Here is a 14350-nt window from a genome sequence, read left to right on the forward strand (position 1 = left end):
CCACGGAAGATTAAACTTAGATATACTCAAATGAAATAGGCGGGAAAGTAGAACATGGTTAGGACAATATCTTATGATACTATACCACATATCACGTATATACATATGGAAACCTCAAAGCATACTTTGTCTATCAAGAGTTTCACACCTTATGCCACATCTTTGTTTTCACAATCTCTCTACCTACTTCCATAACTCTCAATCTCGGTACTCTCATCATCAAGCCAAGTTCATACAGGAACATTAATGGATAGGTATCAAGGAATATAGGCAAGGGTCGTCCGTCGAGGACTAAGCTACGGGTATCAGATATCCAAAGTGAGGTAGAGACCTAGATCATTGCAGTCAGGCCATCTCGAATCAAATAAACACTTATCAAGTCCTCACAGTCATAGCAAAGAAAACAGGTCTTAGGTGTGAATGTCTCAATGTACCCTACAATCTAGTCACCCTCTAGAAAACCCTAGCCAGACTAGTATGAGATTAGTCCATGATAACACTTCCAGATCCAACCCCCTCGATCAGTCTAATGACTAGGCCGAATGTAAAACTCCTCCGTGCCTTAGCCTTTGCTATCAAGACTTACCTCAAGTTCAATCAAGATACAGACCCTTATTCGAGCGCTCTCCACCCTTTGGTACTCAAGTACGAGAATCCACAATAAGATAATTCACAACTCGAGCCGGCCGGTCCCAAGAGTAAATCATCCATATTAAAGATTCCTACCCGACATACATATATATCTTCTTCAGGTACCATGATAAATATTTTTACACTTATAACGTGCACGGTTCATAGCTTATGCTCAAAAGAGCACCTATACCTTTAGACATATTCACGAAATCAGGACCATAACTCCACTTGGCCCAAGCTCACTCCGCTCAGAGACCACGCGAAGCGGCTCTGATACCACCTGTGACAGCCCCACCTCACCCTAAGGCGAACCAAAGGGTTCGGCGGACCGCCTGTCCAACTCTCGTCAGGACTACAGAGTCGAATCACACAAACCCGATATAGCGCACAAACGAATCCCTAAGAGAACAATCAATTGAAGACTACTAAGTTGAGAAACATGAGTTCTACATCGTAAGATACCATCTCAAATGAATACACTTATTGTACATGATAAAACACTTATATACATGCATCGAAAACTTTACAATTAAAAGCGGGATACTTCATTCAAAGACAATTAGTGTTTTGATTACACAAGAGCGAACAAAAGAACGTTTACACCAGCTCAACCCTTTTCTCAAAATCACGGCTCAAAGTGTGGTTCCCTGTAAGGAAAACAAAGATAACGAGAAGGGGGTGAGCTTACGCTCAATGAGGTACCAAAATAATAGCAAGTAAGAATCATGGAACTTCATATTCAATTAGTCACATATACAAATCAAATAAAGAAATGAACAACACCATAGATAGAAAGGATACGGGTGGCTCTCAAGAGCCAAAATCCCCTTTGCTTCACCGAAGCTTGATCAAATAATAGTTGACACTCCGTTAACTTCCAAATAAAGGAACCAGTCCAGTCCAGTAGAGCACCACTTTACACCAAAATCCCGTTCACCACACATACCCCTTACCGGGCCCGAACACCTCAACAGAAACAGAAGTGGTAATACTCGAGTATACCGGAATCAAGGGTCTCAATACCCAAAGATTCCTAGAACAGACTACTGTGGTTCGTTATCTAATCGACTAGGCCCTTGCCGGCTCGACTCGAGTAACTTAGTCACAGGATTTGAGCTCAGAGGTTATAGAAAGGTCGTTGGATACAAGCTTCCAAACGACGTCAGAACAGATACAGATACAGATAACAGATTCAAATTCGCACAGTAAATACGCATACAGACAGACAAAAGAACGAGTGTGATGAAATACACCCTCGTCTCAAAAAGAACGAGTGTGCCAGAAGGTTCTTGATAAGGTTCTCTCTTGGAAGTCCTGTCTGTTATCCTTTGGGGGGAGGCTTGTTTTGATTAGGCATGTTCTGTCCAGCATCCCGATTCATTTATTGGCAGTGGGTGTCATTCCAAAACGCACTTTCCGGTTGATTGAAAGGGTGTGTGCTGATTTCCTCTGGGGGGCGGGGGATGAGAAGAAGAAATTCCATTGGATCCGGTGGCGGGACTTGTGTTACCCAATAGATGAAGGTGGGGTTGGATTTCGTTCACTCGTTGACATGTATAAGGCCTTCTCATGTAAATTGTGGTGGAATTTCCGGTGTGGGCTCTCCTTGTGGGCGCAATTCCTGAATGCTAAGTATTGCAAGGGGTTTCACCCCTGCCAAATTTCTGTGCCTACTTTGGGTTCGGCAACTTGGAAGAGAATCTTAGATATTCGGGGTTTGGCAGAGTTGTTTATTGGGTGGAGCCTGCACGAGGGTCGATGTAGCTTCTGGTATGATAATTGGACTGGCCACGGGGCTCTCTTTCTGATGATGGGGGTGCGGGAGAATGTATCATTTCTAACCGTTATGGAGGATAGGGAATGGGTCACGTGGAAGCTAGCAGAAGTCCTACCTTGTGACTTAGTACAACAGGTATTGGCGGTGGCTAGGCCGGATGGGGCCTTCCCTGATAGAATGCTTTGGCTAGCGTCAAGCTCGGGTCAGTTTTCGATATCGTCCGCATATAGAGAGATTTGGGAGATGAAGCCTTCGTCATTCCTATTTCGCTAGATCTGGCATTCGAGCATCCCCCTGAAGGTGTCCTTCTTCATGCTTCGACTATTGTCTAATCGCCTTCCTATGGACGACGTGCTTGCTGCACATGGGTTTCAACTTCCTTCCAAGTGTTCATGTTGTCTGGTGTTGAGTACTGAATCCCTTCGTCACTTATTCTTGGAGGGGGAACTCGCAACAGTGGTCCGGCAATTTTTTGTCTTGGTAGGCGGGTTGGCTATGAATGTCGGCGATGTCCGGGTTTGGTTGATTGGGTGGTGGCTCAAGCCGGTGAGTTCGGAGAAGCTTCGATTTGTGTTCCGAATCTTACCTACTCTCATCTGTTGGCATATTTGGAAGGTTAGGTGCACAGCGGTGTTCCAGGGGTTCGTGCAGCGGCCTACGGAGGTCTGTCATGCCATATTTCGAGAGTTAAAGAATGTTTTTTTGCTCAAATTTGGGGAGACACATCGGGCGGTAGACTGGCCTACGTTCTTGGAGTCGGTAGAGTGCAGGCCGGATGCGTTCCTCGTGCGTCAGATTCGGTGGCTCGCTCCATGGCCTGGCGGTCAAGGTCAATATTGATGGGTGCTCAAAAGGTAACCTAGGGGTGAGTGGAGGAAGGGGGATCCTTTGGAACTCTATGGGCAGTATGGTTTTTGCATTCTCCAATTATTTTGGGAGATGTACCAGCTTGTAGGTAGAGGCCAAGGCATTATTACTCGGTCTGCAGATATGTGCGCAACGGGGATTTGGTGGTAATTTGGTGGTGGAGACAGATTCTTTGATGTTGCAACGCATTCTTCTGAAGCATTGCCAGAGTCCATGGTCCATCAGTGTTGAGGTGGGGAAGATTGAGCTCCTGGCCGGGGGGAGCTGTCAATTCATACATTGTTACAGGGAAGCAAATAAGGTTGTGGCTGTATTGGCGAATGCTAGTTCGGTACATCATCAGCATGTGGTTTATGTCTATGAAGGGATTGCGGATTTACCCAAATTGGCTAGGGATGCATACCGGTGGGATAGGCTTGGTTTTCCTTCCTTTCGCAAGTTTAGGGTTACAGGTGCTACGCCCAAAATGTAATACCTCACTTGCTTGTACTACTGCTTTGGTCTATTAAAAAAAGATTTTATTAAAAAAAATCATGATTAGATAAGTAAAAGTGCTAAATAACTTGTTTAAAATAATATCATCAAATTACCAAGTAAATGTCACAAATAAGATATAGAAAGTTCATCCATAATTCTAGGCATAAAGTTTAGCCAAACATGATAAAATCTAAACTTGTATTATAACTAAACATGAAATCAAATACAAAAGAGTAAGTGATAGGAGAGAGGTCACCATTATCACATGAGTTCCAACTCTCTATCTTTGCTTCTCAAATCTAGCTACATGTACAAAATGGAAAAACTATACTAACTATACTATACTAATGAACTAAGAAAAACTAGTGAAAACTACATTTTTGGTAGTGTCTCTAGCCTTCCATAGTTGTCAAATATGCTCTCCAAGGCCCCTATATATAGAGGATTAAAGCTCCAACTAATCATGTTAAAATTGGTGCTTTAGCTCATGGAATCATCAAAAGTTATTTCTCCAAGTTTCCACACTCTTCTTTACAGCTACAATTGAAATTCTGAGTTGTAGATGAGCTAGAAAAGTTGTGTGAATATAGAACAAGTTGATATACAAGTTGCAAAAAATAGGAGAGAATACGTCACCTCATGAATACATGACTGAGCTCGCGTATTCAGAGCTCACATTTCACTTCTGTGAATTTAGTACCACTTCAACTGATATTTTCTTTATGAGGCAGGTTGAACTAACTCTTTTACAAAACATGAAAGCTGTATTCTTTGAATTAGCTTTCCAATGCACCTAGAATCATCCAATTTGAAGTTTTGTAAATTGAGAAATGACCAAAATACCCTTGATTGATCACAACTCAATTTCAGCTTTCGACTACAAAAATGACCACCTGTATTTCGACATGTTGACTAGGAAAACTCATAAACTGGATTTTGATGTCTTCATACGAAATGTAGAGTTATGTGTTACTTCAAAATGGTCAAGAATCACCTCAATCTGATGTGTGTAGATCAAGATATAACCCAAATACCAACAGGTGTCAAAACTGTCATTCTTTTCCTATTTTATTCTTGATTGCATTTCCTCTTTGCACTTCATATTCTCTTTCAATCACTTCAAAATCATCAACAATCATCCACTTATCTTCTCCGCTTACTCCAATTGATGATTGAATTCTTGAATCCTATAAAAACATGAAATTATCATCACTTTAATCCATAGAAATACAATTTTGATACTTAAACCACAAAAATGCAAATTCCACTAAAAACCTAGTTAATTAGCTATAAAAATAATTAAAACACACCAAAACTAGATAATAAAACACACTTAAAACAAATAAAATACATACTTATCAGCTCCAAAGGGTCTAAAATGGTTCTTCATTTTCCCCCCTTAATTCAGCAAGAAAACCGTTAAAGGTTGTCCAAATAGACAGGGGTTCAAAGTACTATAAACCCAAAGCATGCCAAACTAAAGCAGTTTCATGCATGATACCCAAAAAAGCCAACCAGAAAACAAATCGAAAACTAATCTTTAACTTATAGGCCTAGAAGCTACAAGCTTGAAAGAAGAGATTCAAAATACATCCAACCATGCTTATAACCAGCAGTTTTTTTTTTCCCTTTTTTCCCAGTCTGGCCATCGCCTGATACAATTGAAATGGTAGCCATGGCTGCAATTCATCTTTACAAGGTCCTGACCGCTGTCCAATTGATCCAAACAAATGCAGCGCATTTCTTGTTCTTCTTCATCATATATGTTCTGCTTGAACAGCAATTGCACAAGGAATTAGAATGTAGACCTCAGCAAGATACCTTCATGAAATAGGTACTACTAGTTTGAGACAGTTAAAGCATGATAAGGCAGCTACAACAAGAAAAATTGAAGTTTCTCCAATCTACAAGGCGAATACCTAAGTTCAAGGAGAGATGGATTAAGCCCCAACTGCATCTTTATTGGTTCAAACACTCGTTCCACCCATTCTCATAATAAATTAAGTTGTCAAGACTCACTCTGGCAATCAGTTCAATCTAGAGTGGTCTTGGGATGTTAGATAACAGAGTACACTATTCTGGGCAGTAGAAAACTTGATAAGGGAGCCGTCCTTCCATGTGACAGGATTTATTTGGAGTGACAATTACTCTGCTAGTGAGATAGTGTAACTTAGTTACTAACTATTGAGGTACAGACTTAATTTAGTTTAGGCTTATTTTCAAGATAAAATGCATGAATAATTAAAGAACTTTAAGTGTCATTTTGATTATTGTACTTTTTGTGGCTTTAGACTGTCACTTAGCTATTATAAGTGCACACTTTGCCTATTGCATCAAATTTTCTTGCTCACTATGTTAATTTATGGTACTCCATCTAGATTAATTTGTTATTTAAGATCGTTTATGTCTTTTTACTTCCCCAAGGACCCATTCAAGGTCAATATCTCTAAGACGTAGGGTTGTTTATATCAATGGATGAAAGTTGATTAAACATGCATAATATTGCACTTGTAATAATTAGACAACTGATTGGAAAGAAAAACGGAAATGGGATATTTATAAGTGTTCATGACAGATGGTGTAGTTTGCCTTCAATTCATTTCAATTATTCTATAGCCATGTAAAATTAAATGGATCAAAACTCGACTTAATTCGATTCATTTTCTTTGCAAGCCTACACACTTTCCACCGAAGTACTACTTTTACTTACTAAATTGCGCCTTTTTCCATCTTGTTCCTTTCTTTTTGTCCTTTCCTTCCCATATCTCTACTCCAACACACTAAGATTGTGTAAGAATAAGGATAGCCTTATGCCCTTTTAGCTATATTGATTCAATTTTTATTTTATGTTTATTTAATCTGGAGTTGTGACTATCTCAAACTTTTGACACGACAAAAGGCTGCTTGCACTAATTTTAGTTATATAAATTTATTGATGATACTAATTAATTATTTGGGATATACATATATAAAGTTCCAAATGTTCCTACAATTTGGGATATACATATATTAATTATCGATTCATTTTCTTTGCAAGCCTACACACTTTCCACCGAAGTACTACTTTTACTTACTAAATTGCGCCTTTTTCCATCTTGTTCCTTTCTTTTTGTCCTTTCCTTCCCATATCTCTACTCCAACACACTAAGATTGTGTAAGAATAAGGATAGCCTTATGCCCTTTTAGCTATATTGATTCAATTTTTATTTTATGTTTATTTAATATGGAGTTGTGACTATCTCAAAATTTTGACACGACAAAAGGCTGCTTGCACTAATTTTAGTTATATAAATTTATTGATGATACTAATTAATTATTTGGGATATACATATATAAAGTTCCAAATGTTCCTACACATTTTGGTTTGGCTTTCTCCAAACTTGATCAGAATTTTTCTTGCTTACATCTATTTAATTTGATCATCTTTTTGATAATTTCTCTCCATGTCTTAGAAAAGTCAATTTTCTTTGTACCTGGAGACGGCTTCATTTTCCAGATTTCTTTTGTCGGCTAGGCCACTTCTTGATACCCCATTTTTTATTTCCTTTTTTACAGCAAAGCCCTTAAGAAATTTGTTTAAACATCAAACCTATGAATTAATGGATAAAAGACTAACGTATAGAATATTCTCAATAATATTTCAAGAGAGGAGTAGTGGCATGCACGCACAGTGCACGCCTATACATACAAAATCCCATAGTAGTGAATTCTTTTGTAAATGGTTATTTCTTTAATTTAGCAAGAAAACAAATCAAAGGGTCTCCAAATAGATCTATACAGGGGTTCCTAGTATGATCTATCAGGTCAAAACATGTGAAACTAAAGCAGTTCCCTGCATGACAACCGAAAACAACCAACTAGAAGACATGTTGCCAACAATTCTTATAAGCATAGAAGCTACAACCTTCACAAGGTCCAACAAAACAAACCAGTACACAACTGGAAAAAAAAAATCTAACACAGAAATCAAACTCAACATCTAGTTAGCAATATGAGGCTGGTTTAGTTTCTTCTTCACCTCCAGTAGCATACTTCTTACTGGTGACGTAGCAATTTGCCATTGTTTTGAAAACCAGACCGAACTGGCTGGTTTGACCGCTTGGACTACGAGCCAGTCATAGGTCCAACCTGGTTCATACCTCGGGTTGACTGGACTTAAAAAGCAGTAAGAACTGTTTGAACCATGCGAACCGGATTGAATCGTTGAACCGGCGAATTTTTTTTTTGTCTATTAAATTGAAAAAATAATATATATAAAGAATATGTTTTCCTTAACCCTAAAGACTAATTATTAAATGCCACATCCACTCACTTTCTTCTCATTTTTTGCCTCTTATCAAGTTTGTATCTCTATTTTCAATTTTTCTGACATTCCCTAAACTCCAAACTTCTGTTTTTTAAAAAAAGTTGCAATCTCTAAATCCCAAAAATGTGAATTAAAAATTTCAACTCACAATGTCTAATTCCCATGGATGTGAATTTTGTATAATTTTAGAATATTGTGGTATTTTTGGGTTGGATTTAAGATTATTTTTTGGTAGATACAATTGAGACTGAAATGAAATTTATTTGTTGCAACTTATAATTTAAAATTTTTATTTATGAAAATCTAAGTTCTTTGAAAATATTAAAATTTTTATCATATGAAGTTTTAAATTAGTTCATTGCATGTCTTATTTTGTACATATATATTTATATAAATCATTTTTAAAAAAATTCATTGAACCAGGGTTGGACTAGTCTGACCGCTTGAACCTCAATTCGAACACTTCGCCGGTTTAATTAACGGTCCGACTTTCAAAACATTGCAATTTGCTGAGTTAGTGCCTGATGGATACTTAGTGTGCCTTAGGTTTCAACCCTACAATCGTATATAAAGCCCTAAGGTATTGGGATATTTTATTGTCTTAGTTGTCTTTAAATTTTATTCAATTTTGATTATTATTTGCAGAAATTTGAAGAGTTCACATACAACAATTTTTTTTAATTATTGTTACAATCTATATCTTGAAAGCCCTTGGATACTCGCCATTTTATAGAAAGTCTATTTCTTCTGTGCGCAATAACCATAATTGTATCATTCTAACTACTCTTTCCATTTTTGCAGTCGAAACTTAGGAATATTTTGATGATATATAAGGACAAAAAAGATTATGTTGAAAATGGAAGTGGTGAAGTTGACTATGGAAAGTAAAGAAGTCGAGCCATGTTCCTCCCTTGAATAATTTTCTCCTCTATCTACATATTCAGAACTATAACAGTAATAGTCAATTAATTTAAATTTACATTTTTATACTAACTTGGCTAATATGGAGATATTAAGAAAAGAATGATGATGTGTGAGAACCTAGAAATTTTGCCAATTTATCTAGCTTAACTACATGGTACTTTATTTATTTAATCATCTATTTGGTTATTTATTGATTTGATGATGATCTTGCCTTAATGCTTTTATTAAATTTAACATGTGAAAGTTAATATGTGGGGAAAATGAAAATTTCCTTTGTAGTGAGGTGTAAAAAGGAACTTTTGGAAAAAAAAGGGAGGACTTTAGTGCAATAAGAGAGAGAATTGGGACACTTGGAGCTAGAGAGCTCTAGAAGGTGGCAAGTATTGAGACACTTGGAGTTAAAAAATTCTAGAAGGTGACAAGTGTCACCATAGGAACCAAGTGAGACCTTTGACCAAGCTTTCTTATCATTTAATTTTCTTTTCTTGCCTAAAAAAAAATATCAAGAGGAAAAGAGAGAGAGAGGGCCGAGAGCAAGAAAAAAAAAAGAGAGAAGAAAAGCTCAACTTTCTTCCTCCATTTTTTTTTTGCTTCAAATCTTCCCCAACTTTGGTTGATTCTTGGAACCTTGCTTGAATTTGGAAGCAAATCTTGCTTGAAGGCAACTCTTGGAGGAAAGTTGGACTTGTTGCTTGGTTGAAATTACTAGGAGAGGTATTGGCTTGAAACCTTCTTTTCCTTCAAGTTTCTAGTAGATTTGTAGTGAGAAAAATTGAATCTTTAATGGGTTGTTGATGGGTTTCCTTGAAACCTTGATTTAGGTAGATGACTTCAGGAAAATTTCTTGTATTTTCATGGCAAGCTAGGTAGATGACTTGGGGTTCATTCTTGAGCTTTTATGATGAATGTTTATGGTAGATTTTGGTGCTTTAAAACTTGATGTTGTGGCTTGTGTGTATATTTCTTGGAAAGCTTGAATCTTGGTTGGATTTTGTTGCAAATTATGGTGGAAAAATTCTGTTTTGAAGGTTTCTTGCTGGCCGAAACTTTTGAGTGCTATTAGCCCTTATTTTTCAAGAAATTTTGGGAGAAATTTTGCTCCACAAACTATATTGGACATTAAACTTTGATTGTGAGTTTGATTTGAACCAAAATCATGGGTTTAAGTGGGAAGGTTGAGTCAAGGGTTGCTGAAAATTTTGTTCCAAAGGAGACTCTGAGTAGTCTTGGTAAATCTATTGTATCTTAGCGTAGAAAAATCCAAATTGAGTTCTGCTTATTGCGTTTGAAATTAGGTTCAGAATAATTAATACCATGAAAATTTCATAATTTTTCTTAGTTCCTATGAATATCTGTGATTTTCTAAAGTTGACTGAATTTCCACACCTGTTCTGTCTTTCTACTGGATAAAGTAGCAACTTGAGGTTGAAATTTGACTAACTTGTGGGCAGAATCTTGCAAATGTGTCTTCTGGGAAATTGTAACCTTTTGAATCTATTTTCCAATGGTATAAAGTTTATAAATTTTGGACTTAAGAAACTTGAGATATGATTTTCCAAATAGCGTCGCGCAAAACTAGAAAATTCTGTTTTCTTAAAACTGTTATTGCCTTCATTTTCCAACTTTAAGTTGGAATTGTTGAACCATTTTGAGCTTGGTTTTGTGTTTGGAATGGAGATAACTTGGGTGATTTTCTTTTGAGTAATATGACTTGGCGTAGTGGATCTCATGACACTTTATAAATGTCATTTTAGGACGTGGAAGTGAGGTTGGAAGTGCACACGAGGCGAACACTTAAAGTTGTGTCGTGGTGAGTGTTCCATCTGCATGTTCCATGTTCATTGTTGCTAGGAATTTGCTAAACACTTGATTTGACATTTCATAGGCGAGTGTGTACTTTATCGTACTTGATCTAATTTGACTAAACATTTGATATTTTATTCATACATGCACAAGTAACGTGATTTACATGTGACCTGTAGCTTGACTTGAAATACTTGAAACCGTGACATGCTGAGTTTGCTTGTGACTTGATTTTGGCTAGGCGAGTGTGTCGTTATGTGTACTCGACCTCCGTGAACTTGAAACACTTGATCTTGCATGTGGACTTGCATGCACATGTGCATGATTGTAGACCGGCTGTATATCTTCTTGCAACGGTTGAACTAGGCCTTTGAACCTTAATTTTGAATACTTGGGGCTTTAAGTCATATCATGAATACTTGAATACCTGGGGCTATAAGTCCAACCCCATGGCTAGTTGATTGAATCAAGCCGGCATAGGGTTTGGTCGAGCAGATTGATGAACCATGGGTACTTGATTGGCGTTCGGGCCCGGCAGGGGGATGATCGGTAGATGGAGATTGACGTCTAGTGGTGATCTACGGACATTATAATTTTCTGGTTGACGGAGAGTCAACGAACCTCGAACAAGCAGCTGTGGAACCTGCTCCTGAGAACAGCTGTGACGCCCCGAAAGAATGAGTGTGAGAACCCGAAAATTTTTATATATTTTCTAGACATTATTTTGTTTCCTTGTTTATAATTTTGTACTTTTCTTCAATATATTAATTTCCTATATATTTTTATAAGTAAATATAGTTTTCAAATCATTTTCTTGATACAAGTTAGTCCACGTTAATTTTGAAGTGTATTTTGAACGTGGGCCCCGCTAGTGCGGTAAATGCGATATTTTTTTTTCAACTAGTTGGTGAACCATGAAGTTAATTGCAAAGATTAGAAGTGGTTGGGGCCATAGTGTAAGGATTAGCAAAGTAAGTGTACTAGTAATCTCAGAGCTTCTAGGTTCTTCTTATGCTCAAGTTTGATTGGTAGACAAAAAGCATACTTTGACCATTGGTTTAAATATCTTCTAAGCTAGTAAATCAAAAGAAATACAAAGCAAAAACTCATAGAAACAAAGAGAGAGAGGGCCGGCCACCTTGAGGGAAAGAAACCAAGAGAGAAACTTCATTTGTTCTTCAATTTCTTGCCCAATCTTGAATTCTAACCAGAATTTTTGCAAAACCCTCCATCAAAGTCATTTACTAAGGTAAATTAAAGGATTGAGTGGAGTGATTTTGAAGGGACAAGCTCCAAGCTACTACTTTTCTTGTGGTTTTAAGGTATTTTGCCTAGAATATCCTCTTTACTTCAATTCATTGCTTATTAGTGGTTTTTAGTTGTTTTAGATGTTGTTTTGTGGAGGATTAGCACTTGAATAAATGAATTCCAGCTGGGATGATAACCTGCCCTGCTTCTGTCCGGTTCTATTTCACTTTGTTAGAGGCCGAATTAGTCTTAGATCAAAAGATGAAAGTTGTAGATAATGATGTTTTATAGTTTCCTGCAAAATTTCAGGCTAATCGGAGCAACGTACCCTGTGAAAAGACTGAAATACCCCTGCTGCCCTGTTTCTGTCCGAACTTGGTAATCAGCTTTGGTAATTGGTTAATTTGACTGGGAATACTACTGATTTGGTTGTTGAGGTCTTCTTAAGAATTATATCCTTGTATCTTAGCTTTCGTATGGCTTTGGAATTACTTGAATTGGAGTTGTGTGTGCTGAGATATGAGTGAATGAATCAGGACTGCTAGTTGAATTTCACAATGAGTTTCAAACTGGAAAATCTGGAGTTGTTTTGGTAAATGTGACCTAGTTAGGGTGAGAACTGGACTGAGTGATCTTCATGAAAGTTGTAGCCCTCTGTCTTAGCTTCGAAACGGTATAAATTACATTCCAATCCGATAAGGGTAGCTTCATTTATGGATATTGGGCCGAAAGGTGTTAAACGGAACTTTTATATGTTAACTGCGATCGTTGTGGAAAATTTACGCTTGAGGGAATGAATTCCGGTTTCTAGGGTTTAATTGGGGGTTTTTCTAATGGTGGCTCTTAAGCTTCTAATTAGCTTTGATTGAGGGATATTGTGGCCTAATTGGATGCATTTTATTGCTTATTAATCGTATGTGTGATTGGTGATATATTGTAGGTTGGAAATGAAGCATTTATGGGGAAATGCTGTCCGAACTTTGAGAATGTATGATGGCTTTGAGTTTGTGATTTAGGGCTTGGACTCGGACAAGGTAATGATATATGATGGATGGTTTCTGAGCCGTGGAGGTGAGTGACCCTAAACCGTTTCCAAAGTTACTTTTGAACCGTTTCTTGCATTATTTACTTGTTTGCATATCATGTGTGCCGGCATGCGAGTTCATGACATGATTTGGCTTAACTAAGTTCTTGGGAAGTCTGTGCTGAACACCAACGTCTCCACTACCTGTTTACTAGTTATTTGGAGCACGATGGCTCATCATTCCTGTTTATCTGTTATCTGAGCTGTTTGAGCGTTGGGTGTTTAAGTGCAAGGATTTCACTGGCTCACGAGAGCAAAAATACGTACATTTGATTTTGGAATCATGACATCATCGAAATGGATTATTGTGAAATATATTTGATTACTGATTTTATTGGTTACTCACTGAGCTTCTAACTCACCCCAAAAATATTTTATTCCCCTCCACAGGGCTCGTGGCGAAGGAAGGCTTGTAGTACTTATTCACATGACTGGATGGCATATATCTTGTACAATTTGGATTTGGAATCATTTTATGTATAGTTTGGGGAATTGTTTCCGCTTCGCTTATGATATATAATTATTGGAGAATTTGATGTAATATTTGAGATTTATATTGTATTTTGTTTGAGGACTGTAGTGACTGACTGAGTTCCGGCGAGAACTGGGCAGGCGGTCCGCCGAACCCTTTGGTTCGCCTTAGGGTGAGGTGGGGCTGTCACAGTAGCCTATATCCTTTTGACGTAAATGTATTCTTTACCGTATATTAATGCATGATATATCTAGTTACCTGATTATTAAACCATAGACTTGCTTGAGTATAACTTGTTTTTCGATATCCTGTGAATAGTATCATGTATGCGAGTTTACTTGCCTATTTTCTTGGAACCTCACTGGGCGTTTAGCTCATTCCATGAATTTTTTTTCTTATAGGGATGAGAACGTGAGAGTGAAAATTGGAAAAAACCTAGATTTCATCTAAGTTTGTTAGTTGCTCGCGTGAGCACTCCTTAGAATTTTTAGCTTGCTTGCATGGCTTTGATTTTGTAAATTCAACTCCGTGACTGTAGTCATAGATTGTACGGGCATTTGAGATCCATAATTGTACACCTTGGAGGTTGTATTTGTTATCGCCTTTATTATTGATGTTATTGTTCTAAAATTTTGTAGTGCATGACTGAGTCCTGATGAGAGTTGGGCAGACGGCCCACTAACCCTTTTGGTTCGCTTTAGGGGGATGTGGGGTTGTCACAGGTAGTATCAGAGATGCTTCACGCGGTCTCTGCGCGGG

The 14350-nt window shown here is 37.7% G+C and overlaps 1 protein-coding gene across 1 annotated transcript; it reads left to right on the forward strand.

The window, feature by feature from the left end:
* Positions 1-2185: 2185 nt before the first annotated feature.
* LOC140015221 (uncharacterized) lies at positions 2186-3749 on the forward strand. The gene is made up of 4 exons (XM_072067134.1): positions 2186-2545; positions 2711-2956; positions 3031-3264; positions 3366-3749. Exons 1-4 carry the CDS (start codon positions 2186-2188, stop codon positions 3747-3749), a joined length of 1224 nt encoding a protein of 407 aa, XP_071923235.1.
* The last annotated feature ends 10601 nt before the right edge of the window (positions 3750-14350 follow it).

Source organism: Coffea arabica, chromosome 10e (assembly GCF_036785885.1).
Source record: "Coffea arabica cultivar ET-39 chromosome 10e, Coffea Arabica ET-39 HiFi, whole genome shotgun sequence".
Taxonomy (NCBI): Eukaryota; Viridiplantae; Streptophyta; class Magnoliopsida; order Gentianales; family Rubiaceae; genus Coffea; species Coffea arabica.